The following is a 17,555-nucleotide window of genomic DNA, read 5'->3' on the forward strand; positions in this document are numbered from 1 at the left end:
CGCACGTTGATACGAACCTTTTCGTGCTTTTTAGTTGCTGACTCCGTCACATAAATATTGATCGTTTCTTATGAAACATCCTGTACATAAATCAATATTTTTGACGCGAATGTTCTTCGGGAGAACCTCGGCTAAATCGACAAAAAGATGGTTTCGGTGATATACGACTGGTTCACGAGCTACTGAATTTTAAAATTACCCTCATGTATGAAAAAGAAAAAAAAAAAATGACTCGTATCTTTTCCCTGTGGTTCTCAGATGGATAACGTTATACATATGTAAATTCGTAAAAAAACGATGTTCGTAGGAGGAAAAACTTAACATGCACCGATATCGTTCTGGTTTCGGGTAATTTTATTAATTCGTTGCGAGTATTTTGTTCTCGCAATGATTCCTTCCACTGATTTTGCAAATTAAACGTTCGACTGACAAATAAAACGAAAGAGAAGTGAAATATAACAAAGGGAAAAATTTGTACGAGGATCATCGCCGACAGCTTGTCAAAACGAATTACGATAAATGAAACACGTGTCCATTGTAGATACATTTAATTTTCGCTTACAAAACAATACTGTTTCGAGACAGATTCCATTTCTTCGCACATATGTAAATAATTGAATTCTCCAATATATTCCATTCGAAGGTAAAACGGGAAATTTCGATTGAATTTCTTGTCGCAGTAATCAGAATGGTTGCAAGGATAAGATGCGAAGAGGTGCAATTTGCAATTTTTTCATCGTAAGATGGCAACGATTATTTGAACGAAATAAAAGATATCAAAAATTCTGAACGTTTGAGAAGATAAAAAGATGTCAAAAATACCGTATTATCAATTTATACTGACCTAATTACTGGAACAGTAAACACCGAATTCAGGTAACCGCGAGTTATGACGCGATCTTGAAAAACCAACCGCCCGGCAAAAAACCGATACGTAAAAGATACGAAACATACAAAGGTGAAAAAGACCGTTCAAAAAAGCACCGAACGAAACGATACTCAAAACCATCGAAAGACAAATGTTTGCACGCGATGAAAGGATTTGAGAAAAATGGCAAACCAAGTCATCTCGTGCTAAAATGATATCTCCGCGTTGTTGTTCCCCTTCGCATTTAATCTCCTCGATGCTTAACCTATCCTTTGTTAAACGGCTAATTCGCATTCGGTAATTAACCGAGTTCGCACGCTGGTACAAGCTTCCATGGCGTATTCTATCGTTCGCAGCGCAACGAGCCTATTATAAACGATTACGTACACTACCCACTGAAAGTTTGGAAGCAACTTGACTCTGCAAAGGTAAACAACATGATAAGCGTTCTTCGCGCTAACGACAAATGTAACTTATCGCTAATTTTATATGCTACGATAAATAGATAAAACGACGAAGTATGTAACATAGATGGATACAATACGATCGATCAACGTGACAATACCGCGAATATACTTTTATCCGATATATTCGAATAAAATGTTAATTTATATCTGTAGAAACGAGTGGATTAATTCGCAACGTAGCGATAAATAAATACGACGTATACCGGAAGTTACGATGCTAAACCGGAAGGCATGAATTACGATAAATATAAGCGACAAAGGTAAACCGAAATTCAATACAAATGGAGCGAAGAAAATAAACAAGACCTGCTGCTTTGAAACTTTTCGTCGATAGTATACAAACGCGCGCATATGGCATTTACGGGCCGAAACGTATTGGCACGAAACGGAACGTCGATGTCGAGGCGATACGATTCTGCTCGTTTCGGTTGGGTTTGCGACGCACCCTGGATATCTGTGTCAGCTGTTGATTCGTGCATGGGAATACTTGTCACGCATCGCGTACAGCTTAATCCGCAGAGAAACGATCAAAAGTACATATATTGATTAACGCGACGGTAATTAGCGGTCATTCACTCGGTGAATCGCTCTATGCTCGGCTAATTGTTCGGTTGATCAATGAACGAGATTAGACGCACGAGGGCCGCTACTAAATTCCGATGAACCCGTGATACTCCATTGTTTTCGTTTAAGCTGATTTACGTTGTTTATGGTCTGCCGAGTCGGGCGATTCGACGCGTTGCGATTAATCTTTTGTAATTCCGTTTACCGGTTCCAACAAAATCTTCCTAACCCACGTATCGATCGATAGTCTGACGCCAGTTCTTCGATCGAAACGTTTCTCTTCAAAATATTCTTTACGCGTTTCTGCTTATTTTTAATTTCGGACATACGCCAAGATTTTCGTCAGCGATATTATTATTTCGACAATTTTTAGAAATAATATCCTCTTCCCGTTAAATTTCTGCGCTATCTATATCGTTTCCCTTTTATATTTTTCAAATTGTAAATTTAATCGACGATTTATCCGTTATCGATTCGTCGACATGTCGTTTTATGCTGAAAAACATCTGGAAATGCGCGGTGTATCTTCGCATCCTGTTGCGTCTAATCCGTTCAGTTTCCACAGAAATACACGCAGTCCACTAAACTATCGCAAAAATAAACGGCTTCGTAGCTTTCTGTATAAAAGTATACATGTAACGAAACGATGACAACGCGCGGTCATCGTGGAAAATATTGAACCACGTGGACTTGCAGCATCCTTAGCTCGCTATTACAATGTCACTCGCGTCGTAACAATGCGACAATAAAATATACATAAACGAACGTCGTATAAAGCTTTCGGACGATCTCTCGATATCGTACAACATCAACAACTATTAAAAATTGTTTAAATAGGGCGCAAAGCGATCGCGTGTAAACGATTTAAACGACAGAACTATTACTTAGGCCTGTTTTCAAACTTGTAACGTTGCGTTACGAGTATCTTTATTGCTCATGTTCGCCAACCAAATAAATCCTGAAACATCCAGTTTTGCTAAAACGTGACTTTTTATTTATATACAGCGTGAGTCAACGATCTAATCGTGTCTTTGACGAATGCAAGGTTGGACTCGAAATGGGTAAAAAATATTCAGGGACACGCGATTTAGTTCGTTCGATGCTATACGAGCTTCGTCGGTGCCTTTCATTTGTCCTATAAAGCGAATATTATTCGCAGCTAATTCGGTAACAGATTAGGCGAGTTAATTTTAGCATATTTAAATAATTATAACCGATACTGTATAACTGAAAACATAGAATCGAATATTCATAGCTGGCAATTATTAATTGGAAACCAAGCATGCATAAATTGCACGGGTAAACAACTCAAACATTTATTATTAAACGTTGACCTTTCCGATAACTTAGTTTCGAAAACGTTGTACGCGCTATTTAAATTGAACTTAATTCATGCACCCATAAGTACAGGTCATGTAAAAAGTCTACGAATAGACGGATGTAGGATTTAAAAAAAAGTATACGTATGTATCGTACGATCGACGTTCGACCCACTCTGTATATACAAATTCGTAGATCGATTTCGATAATATTTTCAAACTCGTCATTCGTTCGAAACGATATTATACTCTTTCTCGTTTGTTCGAATACTATTAATTGGTCGTTCGAATTTCATTCGCAAAAAATATACTATTAATGCAAGTAACAGTGTCTCGAATAATCAATATTGAAATAGCTCTTATAGTAACTTTAGGATCATATATCGATAAATCCTTATATATTCTTCAATAAAACTAGTTATATATACTTTTATCTTATACTTATATCTTGGAATTACGAACCTTCGTATGAAACCACTGCGATCGAAACAAAGCTTTGATTTCTTCGTTAAAAGAATCAGGTAACAAGGAGTTTCTACCTAAATTCGAACGTCTTCGTCGAACAAACAGTTGCTAAATATTAATCTCGGTTTTCGATCTTCTACGAATTGATCGTGAAATCTGTAAACGTAATCGTTTGTTTCTAACTCGACAGCTTTTAGGGATTACGGTACCAACGGTTTCTGCGAGGCACGTTTCTGTCCTGTGATCAACTCGATCGATTTTAGTAGAAAAATCCTCTTTTCGTGGAATCTCTGTCGAAAAATTCTGTCTCGTTTTTATGCTACGATATATCACAAACTTCCCTTTATCGACTTTAATCAGAACGTAGAAGGACAACGTGTAGAAATAAACTTGTCAGAGGTAGCTAACTTTTTATAATTAACATCGTTTTGAATATGTAAAGTTCGTAAGAAAGTTTCGGGTAAAAAAGACGAAAGACGGCAGAATTTTCCAATAGATCTAACGTGTCGTTAAAATTTTTTCCATTTAAAAAATTGGTCGCAACGGTGTCAGCGTTGAGGCACAAATTTTATTATCTGTAATTTAATCTTTAACTGTTCTAACGATCCTACGAACCGCGTCGTTCGCAAGAATTTCTTCGTGCGTTCCGAAAAACAAGCGTCCGTCGACTGATAAAAATGCTGGTAGAAATTTTGGTAGAAATCGGTTCGCGTAAATTTAATCTCGTAAAACTTCCGTTGAGCGAAACTCGCGTATTAAACAACATCTTAGAAAAAATAAACGAACGTTTTAAATCCGCAAATATCGATCGATCTAAATAAAAAAAAAAAGAAAAAAAAACACGTATCTTTTTTATGAGAGACACGTCGAACTATTTCTTTCGTAATCATCATTAGAATTCATCTTACGATCGAGACTTTCAAATCGATTTTCAAAGTTTCAAAACGTTCGTCCGCTGAATAAAAATACAATTGCTCCTCCAAAAATTATTTCACGTCTCGACGTTTCTTTTTGCACGTCGATTTGATCAACCCTTTGCCTTGTGCTTTCCTTTCGTAGCTGTTTAAATCAGTGTTACGACTTACGATCTTCATTTTTTTAAATTCAAATCACTTGCGTAATTTTCAGTTTAAAAAGTTAAAGTTAAAATTAGCGTTTCGATCAAGCCTCGACTTAAGCCTTACAGCTTAAAGCTTAAAGCTACAGCTGTAAGCCTTACAAAAAATAAAAAAGTAAAATCTGTTTTTGTCGGACTTCACTTATGATCCGTATCCTGTCTCTAGTTTGATATTACAAGGCAAAGGTTCAAGCTTTATTTTTAATCTCTCGTTTCCTCGCGCGAAAAAAAAGAAAAAGAAGAAAAGAACCAGACTATCAAATAAATTACGTTTCTCGCGTTTAATAATCGTTTGTGGGAGCATCGCGATTGAAAACCGCGATAGAAAAATATACACACCTCTTCGACTTATCTTCGATAGCTATCCGAAAACTAACGATATCTGCTACTATCGTAATATACTCTAGATTTTGTGTTCAACTCTTCTTCGCTCTCTCTCTCTTTTTCTCTCTCTCTCTCTCTCTCATTTTTCTAAATAGCTCTTCTTTTTACGTGGTATCAGTATCGTTTAAATATATCATGTAGAAGGAACGAGGCCAGTATTTTGATTGCAGCAGTCGCTCGAATTACGCTCGCACTAATTACGCTCGCTCTATCGTGCACTATCACCGTAGTAATTTTCTTAACGTCGGTCGGTCTGCGGATACCTTCCAACAGTTTCTCCAATTAAACCACGAGACTAAGTCGAGCTGCTCTGCGTGTTCGACACATACTTCGATTTTGAGATTCTGTTAAAAATACTACACTTACGGTAATTACAACCTATGACAGGGAATAAGAAAGCCGTTTACGGCGATCATGTTTGACTTAGGAAACTATTGTTCTTGGTGATTAATCCGGCGCTGCTCTCTGACATTGGTATCACCGCTGATTTCTCGCCCTTTGGTAACTTCGGATGCGTCTTTATGTTCGGCTTCAAACCTTTCAGGATATTCTGAAAATTATCACGTACATGTGTTGGTACTCATAAACGGATCCTCAAATTACTAGAAATTGAATAAAAGAATCGCGAACAAAACCGATTACAACTTTTAACAACGGTACCAATTACAGACAAAGTGGCCTGATTGAAACGGCATAATGCCGAGATTTGTAACGAATCTGGAAAAAGATTTGCGTTTCCGAATTTTAAACGGTGCTTGTATTTTCTACGTTCTCGATTTATTTCAGTTTCGTTCAATGTTGAAAAAGAATTTTATCTCCATCGACAAAGATCGATACGTTTGCTAAGAAAATATTAAGCTGTCCGAAAAGTTTCTTTCGTTTTATGAGAAAATAATAGACGCACAACGTTTCTTGTTTTTTCTTATTTTGTCGAATTACGTACGATCCATTTTCTTCTGTTCTTAGTTTCACGTTTGTACGAAGGTGTACTGTCGTAAAAAAACACGTTTGCGAAAGGAAGACACTTTCCGGACAACGTAATACTAATGTTTCACCTCCTTGATGGATCCTGGAGTAACGATGACGTAGTAAAGAGCGTAACCCGGTATCCAGATCATCGATGACAGGCTGAGACAAACACCCACGATTTCCGCCCATGTTGGATACTCGTAACTACTTCCGTATTTCAAGGGCTTGTACTGCACGCATTGGAACACGAAGATGAACTGGAAAAGAAGAAACGTTGACGAATCGAATGTCGCAGTTGGAATTTTCAAATTCGAGTTTACACTTGTATCTCGACTTGAAACACGATCCGTAGAAGCAGCTTCTTTTCTTACAGGCCTCGCCCTTACAGTTATATAGATAGACAGCAAGAGACGAAGCTATTGATCTCGACTATTTAATTAATTTTCGCTCGCGAATCGATCTTATCGAGATACGTTTGCAATGTTGAGACGAGATCGTTAAGCGTAAAATCGATGGAGCATAGAAATGCGCGATATTGCGCGAGGACGATCAGATAAATAGCCCTGTCATCCACCTTCGAGAAGATTACTATCTGATCGATTAGGCTGTTCTTCGTAGACAGAGCGCGAGAAATTAACGATCATTCGTCAAGCCTTCGCAGATCGGTCTTTTCAAATCGTTCTACATTTGTACGAGAAAATTCAATCTTCGCCTCGCGTTCGGTCGCTTTCTTCTACCTTCGAACGATCGAAGAAGAACCGTTCGATAGAGAGGAATCTTTCATGTTGTTTTATAAATTTTTCTTTTTGATACAAACACGATACTCACAGCCATAATCACTGGCGCGAACACCACCCAGCATATGTACCAAAATTTGTTCAGTCGTACGCCCATCATCTGATGAATACAATCGCAGAACTTCTTCGCACCGAAGATCCAGGATATCGCGATCGTTTGGAAGAAACAGACCCACAAAATCGACATTCCGCTCGCCGAATAGAAGTCCATCAATTGGAATATGTAGACTCCACCCTGAAATGGTAAAGAATTTTTGAAATATTTCGAATAAATATAAATTTGAGAAATGGTCGAGCGTCGATGCTAACGTTGGTCACCATGGGAAGACCCAAGAGGAACATGAGACAGCAGATTGCGACGGTGAACTTCTTCCTATGGGGACGAAGAAGTTCCGGCCAGTTGTCAACGACTCCGGTGATGAAGGATTCCACGATACAGAATTCGCTATCGATGCCCAGTATCTGTCAGAGAAAATGGAAAACCATGTTATTTTCGCCGTGTTCTCTGATAGGAGTAATTAACTAGTCTTGCGACGTCCTGCGATTCGACCTAATTTCATCACCAGTTGGAAAATTATTCCAAAAAGAGATACATAGCAGATGATATTTATATCAATTCGCGGAGAAACTTATCGTACAAGAAAAGCATGTCGCTTCAAAAATAGTATGTACATACATATAAAAAAAATACGTATTCCATTTAAAAAGACGAAGGAATTAAATCAACTTCAACGATAGATTAATATAAAACTATAATTATCGCGAAAGAGAAGAAAAGCGGACTTTAATCGCGTTCGAAAATGAAAGCGGCTGGAACGATGAAACGAGTCGAACTCGAGGACCTAGATTCACGCTAAAGTAGTACATAGAATGTGATCGATTACGATAAACAGACACTGATCATAGAAGAAGCGGAGTGCGGTCGTTCGGCTAAGTCGAGTGCATGCTACTTACAAGTAGCATGACGAAGAAAATGATGGCCCACATCGAGGCACCGGGCAACTTCAAAACCACCTCTGGATAAGTGAGGAACACCAGTCCTGGCCCGCTTTTCACCACTTCTGACACTTGCGTGCCTTGCTCCAAAGCGATATGACCCAAGATAGAGAAAGTTACGCAACCAGCCAGTAAACAGGTTAACGTGTTGACTATGCACGTGATCAGCGCGTCTCTGAAACGAAACCTCGCGTCATTCGGTACGTCCGGCGATTGACTTGTTTTATTTTGTTTCTTTCTCTTTTTTATTTCCTTTTTTATTTTCGTTCGAACGACACGCTCGAGTACGAATGGACCTACCTTAACGCGCTCGTTGTGACGATAAAGTCCAGAAGGGAAAATCAAAGAAATTTTCCATAATGTCGCTACTATCGATTAAAATGTATTGCCTTCTGTGGCGAAACGTTCGATTCGGAAATACCGATTCAACGGCAATGAATTTAGTTGCGCGGAAAAAATGCTGAACTGGCCGTTAGTCGTTGAGACAATCGCCGAATCCGTGAGAAATAAATTACCATAAGATAAAGAGTGGCGACGCTTACTTGTAACAATTGTGGTGGAATTTGTTGTACGATCCGAGAGCAGGCAGAGCCCCGGTGCCGATACTGTAGGCGAAGAAAATTTGCGTGGCGCCGTCGATCCACGGGCCAGGCGATAGCAATTCGTACCATCTCGGCGTGACGTAGTACAGCAAGCCGTCGTAGCTGCCGTCCAATGTCACCGCTCTTCCCAAAAGAATGAAAAGCACCACGTAGGGGAACAAGGCTGAAAACCAGATGATCTTACCGCTCTGATGCAGACCCCGTCGGATGATAAAGTAAACGAGCAGCCAGCCGACGATCAGAGAACCCAACAGCTCCCATTGCATGCCACCGATGTTCTCGATACCGGAAGTGATGCCAAGAACTCTTCGTCTAAAATCGTCGAACACGCCATAGATTCATATATATCGTTGTTTCACACCCTTCGACGATTATTACGCTACAATCTCACACTTTATTCCAATCGTTGCGGTCGAGTGATAGATTTTTCGAGAAAATGAAAAACTGTTATCATCATTAAGTAAGTAAATTTCGTGCCGTAAAAATATTTTCGTGGATTTCTTTGATCTTTTCTAACGTTACAGACAATTATATCGAAGATTTTACTCGAACAGATTAGTAGATTTAAATTTACGAAAGTTCGCTTACTCCCAGTACTCCTCTACCGGAGTAGTATGGTGAGGAACAGCTCGAGTATAGTTGTCGTAGGTGGAATTCGTGGCATTCGAGCTATCGAACGATTCGTCGATCTTTTTCAGGCCGTCGGAACAATTTTCGGTGTTCCACCAATTTTCTATAAAATATCGTTGGAATACGTAAAAATGTAAATAATAATTCTTTCGAAAGAGTAAAAAATTTCATTGCTATTAGTCGTTTAACCAACCACAACCCCTCCAGGGTACGCTCGGTATGTTGGCGAAGGTGCTTATGAGATAGAAAAGCGTCCAAGCGATGATTATGCAGTAATACACGTCCAGAAAGAATACGATAGTCATCGTAGCGTATCCGACTCCTAAACCAAAGTATCTTTCGAATGAAAATGAAAGATGACTGTTAGAAAGAAGTGATTTTATTTTAGAATACCTTGCAGAAGAGGACACAACTGTCCTACCAGAGTCATCCCGCCTGCCCCGAGGTACTGGCCAATAGCCACCTCTTGGAAAAATATCGGAATCCCACAAAACAACATGGCAATTCCATACGTGATTAGGAAAGCACCTAGAATTTGCATTTCGACTTAAAACTTTGAATTTGAATTTGTAGTTGAAGCTGAATCGGCATTTGCTTGATCAATAGAGCAATGCGGAATACGCGACTATCGACGCGATATGTCATTGTTAAAGATGAATCGTCGTTGCTCGTTAGGATACGCCCGATCGCGCTTTGCCCTACTTCCAGGAAATCACAGATGCTAGATAATTCATGGAATTTCATAAGATCGAATCTCGTGATTCCACATGGATAACCATATTTCGTAATCTTCTCGAATATGAGTTCGATCGAGTCGTTACCTCGACCCTGTCCCCTCGGCGTTCTCAACTATATCATTTGCATATCTATTCGTTCGTTCGAATATTACGAAAATTACGAGCATCGATTAAAAGTTGAAATTGCACGAAGCTACTGGCGATATTAGCGATAGATTTTACGAGTAAAGATTCTTCCACCCACCCGGTATAGACGAACCCCTGCAAATACCGAAAAGCAAGGTCGACGCGTTATTACGACGTGACGCGGATACGGCGGATACAACGTTTTTCAGACCAGCAAGCTTTCGCGTTTGACATTTACGCAACGCTCTAACGCGACTCAAACAGCCGAGTTCTACAAGCTATGGTAATTCTCACACTCACCTCCGCCATTTTTGTAACACAGATACGGAAACCTCCATACGTTTCCAAGTCCCACGGAAACGCTGATGCAGGAGAACAAGAAGTCCAGCTTGTTGTCCCAGCCTCCGCGTTCCGCGTCCTCTTCTCGGTCCTCCACTTCCGTCGTCCTGTTCTGCGGCGCGGAAACGATCGTCTTTGGCGCACCGTGACTCGGATCTCTTCGTCTACTCGAACCAACCGATTTCGCCTTGAACTCTATGAACGTCTGCTCCGGATCGACCTGATCTTTCTGCTCTCCCCAATAATACATCTTCTCCGCCATAATTCCTGAAATCACGCGATGCGTCTTTGTCGTTTTGCATGCTCGTGACCTTGAACGTGGTTCAGGAGACCGGCAGCAGTAGACTAATTCCGCGTAATTGATCGTGATTGCGGCTGAGATTACGTAAAAGTGTCCTGCACGTGCCGAGCCATCTTCGTCGAGAGTGACACGCGACAATAGCGAAACACGCGAGTTATGAGACATAATCGAGGTTAGTTTCGCCTGGAGATTACTTCGTAGCCGTTCTCCGGTAATTGCTGCTACACGTAATCGCTTTTTTAGTTACAGCTTCGAATTCCGCGGTTTCCGCGAGGGTAGGTTGCGCGTAGGTGGTATACGGTTTCACGACTCTTTGACGTTCTTTTTACTTTACGCGAAGCGTCTTTCGCTGTCGCCAAGCTCTTGCAACGAACGATCCTCCTTTGTAGCTAAAAGTGGGACGGTTTTCGCGCTTCGGCTGACTTTAATTCGTATTTCCCCGCTATTTCCTTTCGTTCGTTCTCGTGTATTATGATAGAAATTTAAAGCTGCAACTGGCGACTTGAACGCGTACTAAAATATCTTCTGTATAGTTAATTAAAAGCGAAATACGATGAAAGTAAATAAGCATACGTACAATTGCGATTCTGTTTCTGTGAAAATAGACATCGATATTACCAGAGACGCTTAACTATAAAAGCGAAAATCCGAGTTATTTCGACCGATCGATAATTCCAGCGCGAAGAATATTTTCCTTCTCTAATATCGTTCCTTCTAAATGAAACATAATATTTGTTATATTTGCTTAAACGAATTTCGTCTAGTCTACCTTCCGCAAACAGACGCTAAAATTCAAACGTTTCAACGTTTATCGTTTACAGGATGCAAACGTACGTAGTAGATCAATTTGCAACGCAAACATTGTAACGTTCTGCCAGTTTGGCCGCATAATCTATACAATTTTCTCGTCAACGCGCGAAAGTCAATTTCCAGTCGATAAACAACGCAGCGTTATCTGCTTACTGCGTCGCGTCGCTTCCTAGAAATCGAAGCTAATGGGTACTCGTGTTCTTATGGTTTAACGCGGAATCGATGTTTATTATCCTATGAATAAATAAAGGAACCTTGCGAAACGACGCGTGATTTTCGAAGAATACGTGAGCAGCGTAAAAAATCTTGGTCAATTTTCTAGGACGCGTGCTTTCGCTCGCGCGAATTTACATTTACCTTCGCATCAAAATCGACGTTAAAAGCTCTGTTTCGGATCTACCTACGTCGTTGCACGTTTCAACAGCGGTTGCAAGCACGAGCAAATAAGTAAAGATTATTGCATCACCTTGTGTATCGCAACGTAGATACGCCGTACAACTCAGTACGCTAGAGACTAAAACTCGCGTTTATAACGCGTTTGAGTTAGTGTAAAAAGTAACGATATGTTAATAAGCTTTTATTTAATCGATATCGTCTGTTTGCGTTGTACGAAACGCGTATAAACGTTGCAAGCTGAATTTCCTGTGCATTTATAGAAACGTAAATATAAGAATATCGGCTATATACGGAAAAACGCGATACGTATATATATAGTATATACATATATCCTTCTAACCGATAAGGATTGATCAAGGGTTGAATAGAACGAAAAGTCGATTAAAAGATATCGTGCATAACATAAACGTAAAAAGAAGATATAGAAACGGGGATTCAATGGAACAACGTTTATATCAGGCTTGTAAATCTTTGAAAAGAATTCATTAAGTTAATCGAACTGTATCGTCGACGAATCGTATACACGATTCAAGATATTCCACGTTGCTTGGCCGCGAGCAAAACCAGGACATAGGTACATACGTAAATAATAGATTTAATTACCATCCGTCTGATTCAGCACACGCGACATCGAATTTTGTGTTTCGACGTTGCATGCAACGTTTATATACGACTATTTCGATAAACCTCTCAATTTACGACTCTATCACTGTCACGCGTAACCTTTATTCTCATTAAATGGCATTTCATTCACATGACCAGTCGATGGGAATGAAACTTATGCAGCCAGACGAACGTACCAAATTGGCAATGACGAAGCGCGAATTATAGCTCGGTTCAGCGATAAAATTCAAATCTCCGCGTTTCCATGTTCGTACTTGAAATTATTTCTACTAACGAGATCGTACGTAGGTCGTTGATTCAGTTCCTCAAAATCCTTCAGAATAGTTTGCAGCTGTAATTACAAGGATATTCGATGAATGTAACTAAATTGGAATGTCGTGTGTCGTTGGAACGTTCGTAGGTAATTTTCAGTGAAACCTGATCGAACAAGAACTCCGGGATCTCGCGCTGGATCGATGGCGTCATACATCAACGATGATGCTCTTGACGTATGACGTTCAGCTAAGACAAATTTTGCGCGCAAATAACGCGTCGTATCGTTCGAATTCCTATATACACAGTGGTGAAAAAATATCTATAATACTTCGATTAATATTTGCTTCGCTAATGATAACAGCTACTCCATCCCTTGATATCCAGTTCTCGATATACTGTTCATCCCTTAGGGAGTGACATCCAACCCTTCGATACGCATAAAATACGCTTAGCTACGTCAAACATAACGGTGTCATGTGACACGAAAGTATCAATAAATACACCCACGAAACGGTTATGACGAAATGAAGTGAAACTAACGAAACTGTAAATTCGACAAGTAGAATCTAACCCCGATCATTTGATTTCTCTCGTCAATTTCCCTTGAACCGTATACCGTCGACGGTCTCAGCGGATTATTTCTAATGCGATCTGTCGCACGATGGTCGCGATAACCGGCTGCGACTCAATGAAAACCCGCCCCCTTTCCTCGAAAGGGTTGATTCCTGCGTGACGCGCGTCCCGCTACCCCTATTACCACCCAGCCGATTCAGAATGAGCAAACAGGAACTGTATAGAGAAAATGTACACATGTCCCGTATCCGTGTGTCCTGCAGGCGCAACTATTTGTATTCGTGTGGTCACGCGTGTTTCTACGCTGTACCATACGTATGGTGTAAGTGTGCGCGTGAGTTGGACACACGTGTGCGTACACGCGCGGCCGAGTCTGCTTGTATACAAATACTCGTGCGCGCGCTACGGATGCTGAACGCAAAATCAATAACAGCTTCGTGTCACGTTACGCCGTACACGTGGATTTGTATATTCTTCTAACTGTTTGTTTCTTTACAAAATTCTCTTCCGTTCTTTACAGCTGTTGCTATTCCTGTTTAGATCCTGTATTAGATCAGCGAGGGATGGTGTAATCTGCGACGTTGTAATCGTGGATTCGGTTGATTTTCATGGCAGAATAAATTGGCACGGTCTTCGCGTCGTTATTGAAAAACGATGTTAGCGGGAAGGAGGATTGAAAAGAAAAACGTACGGAGCTGGAGGGACAGATCTGTTCGCGAAGATGGTGAAAACGATACGAGGCTCGCGCGTTCCTTGGCGAATTACGGTACTTAGATTGCAAATTAGATTAGATTAGATTAGACAAGATGCGCCAACTTATCTTACCTGAAGGCTGCGAGATCTCAAGGTAACCGCGAGATCCACGATTTTCGATTCGGCTGAAATTTCTTCGCAACGCACGTAACTTCCGTAATTCGTATATTCTTCGAATTATTCGTCTTCCAATCGATCGTTTACATTGCTCGGGAGCCCCGTTCAGCAGCGGAGTACGACGTCCCCAGAGAAAAACAATCCGTTCACGCCCGATCTCTCAGCGTCGTGGACCACAGTTTCTCCTCGGTCTTCCCGTCCACGAGAATCGAGGTACTCAAAATCTGGTTTATCCGATGTTAATGCTTCCGATCAAAATCGTTCGTACAAATGACAACCGACGCGAACGACGCACTTTCGCCTGGAAACTGGTTTTATTACGTGTCAGATCGTGGAGAGTATGCCTCGTGTCGACCTACCCTGCGAGGGATGTCGTTACGGAATAATGCTTTGCCGCAAGACGGGGAGTGTTATCCCTTTGAAACGCATGCGCGGCCGCGAACACCCCCTCCAGAAGCCTGGAACAAAGCTGTCCCTGGGCTTTGAGCCCCCAGGACCCTTAGATTCGGTAAATAATCAAACCGGGTGGCGAGAACACATCATAGATGATACATGTTCGACGAAATTACGTAGGGGTGGCTTTCGGCTTTATGCATTTACGCGCGGTCTGATCGTTTGTAGTTGAACATCGGATGGAAAAAACGCGGATCAGTAGACTGCGGATGTTCGTGCGTCGTTGAGAAATTGAAATGCGCCAAAATGTACGGAATACTAGCGGTATGTAAGAACGTGGTTCTTTAATTGCGTTCAGCAGAATTTTAGTTTGCAAAGTAAGATTCTGATTGATTTCCTCATTTTGATAAGGAGCACGATATCGCACGATTTTGATAGGCTGAGAAGAAGAATTCGAGTAAGATGGGCTAGGTTTAATGCGCGTTCCGACCAACTACAGTTTTCACAAATACGTCAGAACGATTAAATGTATATATTATTATATATACCCTCCATTTGCCAGAACGCACTGTATCGCAGCATTAGACTTCGTGCGTAGGCACCACCGAACAACACGAACTACGTGTATATCATTTTTATAAGTATAAAACCATAGATTGTACATTGTACATTTTTTGAAATAAGAAAGATACGTCTGTACATCTTAGAGACTTAACCGGGGAATAAAAAAGAGCATCAATATTATGGAAAAATACGTAGGCGTATAATTTTTATGGTACAATACAATAGTTTCTATAATATTTTACATCTATATCGTTCTATCTAATCGTTCCTACCATAGATAGGAAAGATTAAACGAGCACTATTATATATATATTATATAGTTTCTAAAAGCTTTCGAATTTATCTGTGACCTTTAACAAAAAAAATATAAAGATAAGAATGACATACGTCGTCGACCAAGGATAGTTCATCGGTAAACACTGTGCTATCCTTTCGCGTCTGTATTAAAAAATATACGAACATCGGCGTCCTTTCAACTGAACATGTTCATATCCTACCCCACGACCATGAACGTCTATCGAACTTCCCCTTTATTTATGCCCTTGGGACCGGATCGTTTGGCGTGTCATTGAAAAAACACGCGTAGTGACCCAATTCGTACCACGTCTCCCGAACCTGTCGCCAGTCGAATCCGTCCTGAGCACGCAATGCGCTCATAAACATTCCGATTTGCTCGTCACAGGTACGTCGTTGTTGATCTTCGCGTGTCGCGTATAAAAATCAATTTCTATATTCGGGCTCCCGTCCGAGCAACAGCGACCCATAAACTCGATCGGTCAAAATTTTCCATTCCCAGCCGTGACATCTCGTTTAGCAACACCGTTTATCGTACAACAGCACCTTTAAAGTCGGCCATTCAACGACGCGCAGCTTAATCGTCCGTTCGTCAGCAGCCGCTCGACTGGTCGCTCGAGTTGTTAGGTATCACCGTGTGACATCCGCGTTTGTAACGCAATTGTCGGGGCGATAAGTCGTCGGAGTCCTGGATGTCGTTCACCACGGCTACCGTGTGCAGAGACTTCATGGATGCTTTCCTCTGAGCGTCCTTGTAGCCGGAGAAACTCGGCTTTGGCATCCAATTCGTGCCGTAGGATATCGGCAGGATTTCTCTTCGAGATTCGTTGATCAGGTCGCTCGAGATCTCGGATCGACACTCGTCGCACATGGAACTGGCCTCGCTGTCGTTCATAGGCGCGTTCATCTTCTTCTCGATTAGCAGGGGCTCTTGTTGCGACCAATGTGGTTGCAGTACGGACGTTACGATACTGGATTCAAGTGGCAGATGGAATTCTTAAGGTTAGGATCCAAAGGTGGAAGGTGTTTAGGTTTGTATGATATCGAGTGGATGTCGCTTTTCATCAAACAAACACGATTCAACAACATTCTAATATGTATGACGAAGAGGAGCAAAGTGAGATTGTTGAGATTATTCGTATTTAATTTTACGAGCGTTTGTTTGAAAACGTACGAGATGCAGGAATTACAGTTTGAACGTGTCTACTAAAATTCGTTTAACCAGTCGGTTTCGTTGACGTTGTAGCGAAATACACGAGATACTTTTGAATTAAGCGAATTATTGCGCAATTTATGCATGATACGCGAAATTCAATCTGGTGCCATCATACGTTTATGGCAGCTCGTTACGTTATACCAACCTCTTGAAGCATGCCTTTGCGTAACGTTTCACTATCACGAGCGCGTCCTTTGCTCCGGCCATAAATTCCGTGACCAAGCTCCACACTCGATTCGCGGAAATCGCGCAGCCTAAGACAGTTGTAGCGATCGACATCGATATCAACCAGCTGATCAAACCAGCTGACATCGCCGGTGGTTGCAACGGTGGCGGATAATAGGATGACCAAACTTGTTGCCACCACTGATAAGAGACGTCTCGATATTCGGATTCCTGAACGAAACAAACCCTTTCTAATTAGGAAACGTATAGCAAACAGTCGATATACGAGAAATTCGTCAACGAAGAATTATACATCGCTTGTTTTCTTAACTCTTTTTAAATACGACAGTCTTGATAAATATGACTGTTTGCAACAGTGTAAATAATTTAGACGACGTTAGTATACGTTTTAATCTATCGCAGCTGTCGGAGCAAAATATATGAAATTCGAGTGGCAGTCAATGAGGTAACCTGCCAGTCTCTTAGATACCGTAACATCTTCATTCGATGATTCCTTATCTTTTCACGCATCCTTTCGTATAAATACGTCGTGCCAAATTTCACGTTTTACTCGACGAATTTTCCAAATAACTCGATGCGGATTACGTTGTACGGAAAACAGCGTAAAATCGCGAGCAACCTCGTGGCCCTCGAAAGCCACGGACACAGCGATCGAATAGGTTACGCAAAGCTTTCGTAACTTACGTAACCCCA

At 41.0% G+C, this 17,555-nt stretch overlaps 1 protein-coding gene across 1 annotated transcript; it reads right to left on the bottom strand.

Moving 5' to 3' along the window:
- Positions 1–531: 531 nt before the first annotated feature.
- LOC132909931 (sodium- and chloride-dependent GABA transporter 1-like) lies at positions 532–14,601 on the bottom strand. Its single transcript, XM_060965209.1, has 11 exons — positions 14,165–14,601; positions 10,342–10,647; positions 9,572–9,706; positions 9,372–9,500; positions 9,137–9,281; positions 8,489–8,860; positions 7,905–8,121; positions 7,260–7,412; positions 6,982–7,185; positions 6,240–6,410; positions 532–5,734 (listed from the first exon to the last, which is right to left on the bottom strand). The coding sequence occupies exons 2-11, from the start codon at positions 10,640–10,642 to the stop codon at positions 5,597–5,599; spliced, it is 1,965 nt and encodes a 654-aa protein (XP_060821192.1). The 5' UTR covers positions 10,643–10,647; positions 14,165–14,601; the 3' UTR covers positions 532–5,596.
- Positions 14,602–17,555: the final 2,954 nt, after the last annotated feature.

The sequence above is a fragment of the Bombus pascuorum genome, chromosome 1 (assembly GCF_905332965.1).
Source record: "Bombus pascuorum chromosome 1, iyBomPasc1.1, whole genome shotgun sequence".
In the NCBI taxonomy this organism is placed as follows: domain Eukaryota; kingdom Metazoa; phylum Arthropoda; class Insecta; order Hymenoptera; family Apidae; genus Bombus; species Bombus pascuorum.

Excerpts from the sequence above, each read along its gene's own strand:
- LOC132909931 (XM_060965209.1), bottom strand. The coding sequence starts at position 10,642 with ATGGCGGAGAAGATGTATTATTGGGGAGAGCAGAAAGATCAGGTCGAT. Across the intron at positions 8,122-8,488 it reads TTCCACCACAATTGTTACAA|AGACGCGCTGATCACGTGCA; the intron begins GTAAGCGTCGCC and ends GTTTCGTTTCAG. Across the intron at positions 6,411-6,981 it reads TCGCGCCAGTGATTATGGCT|TTCATCTTCGTGTTCCAATG; the intron begins GTGAGTATCGTG and ends CTTCTTTTCCAG.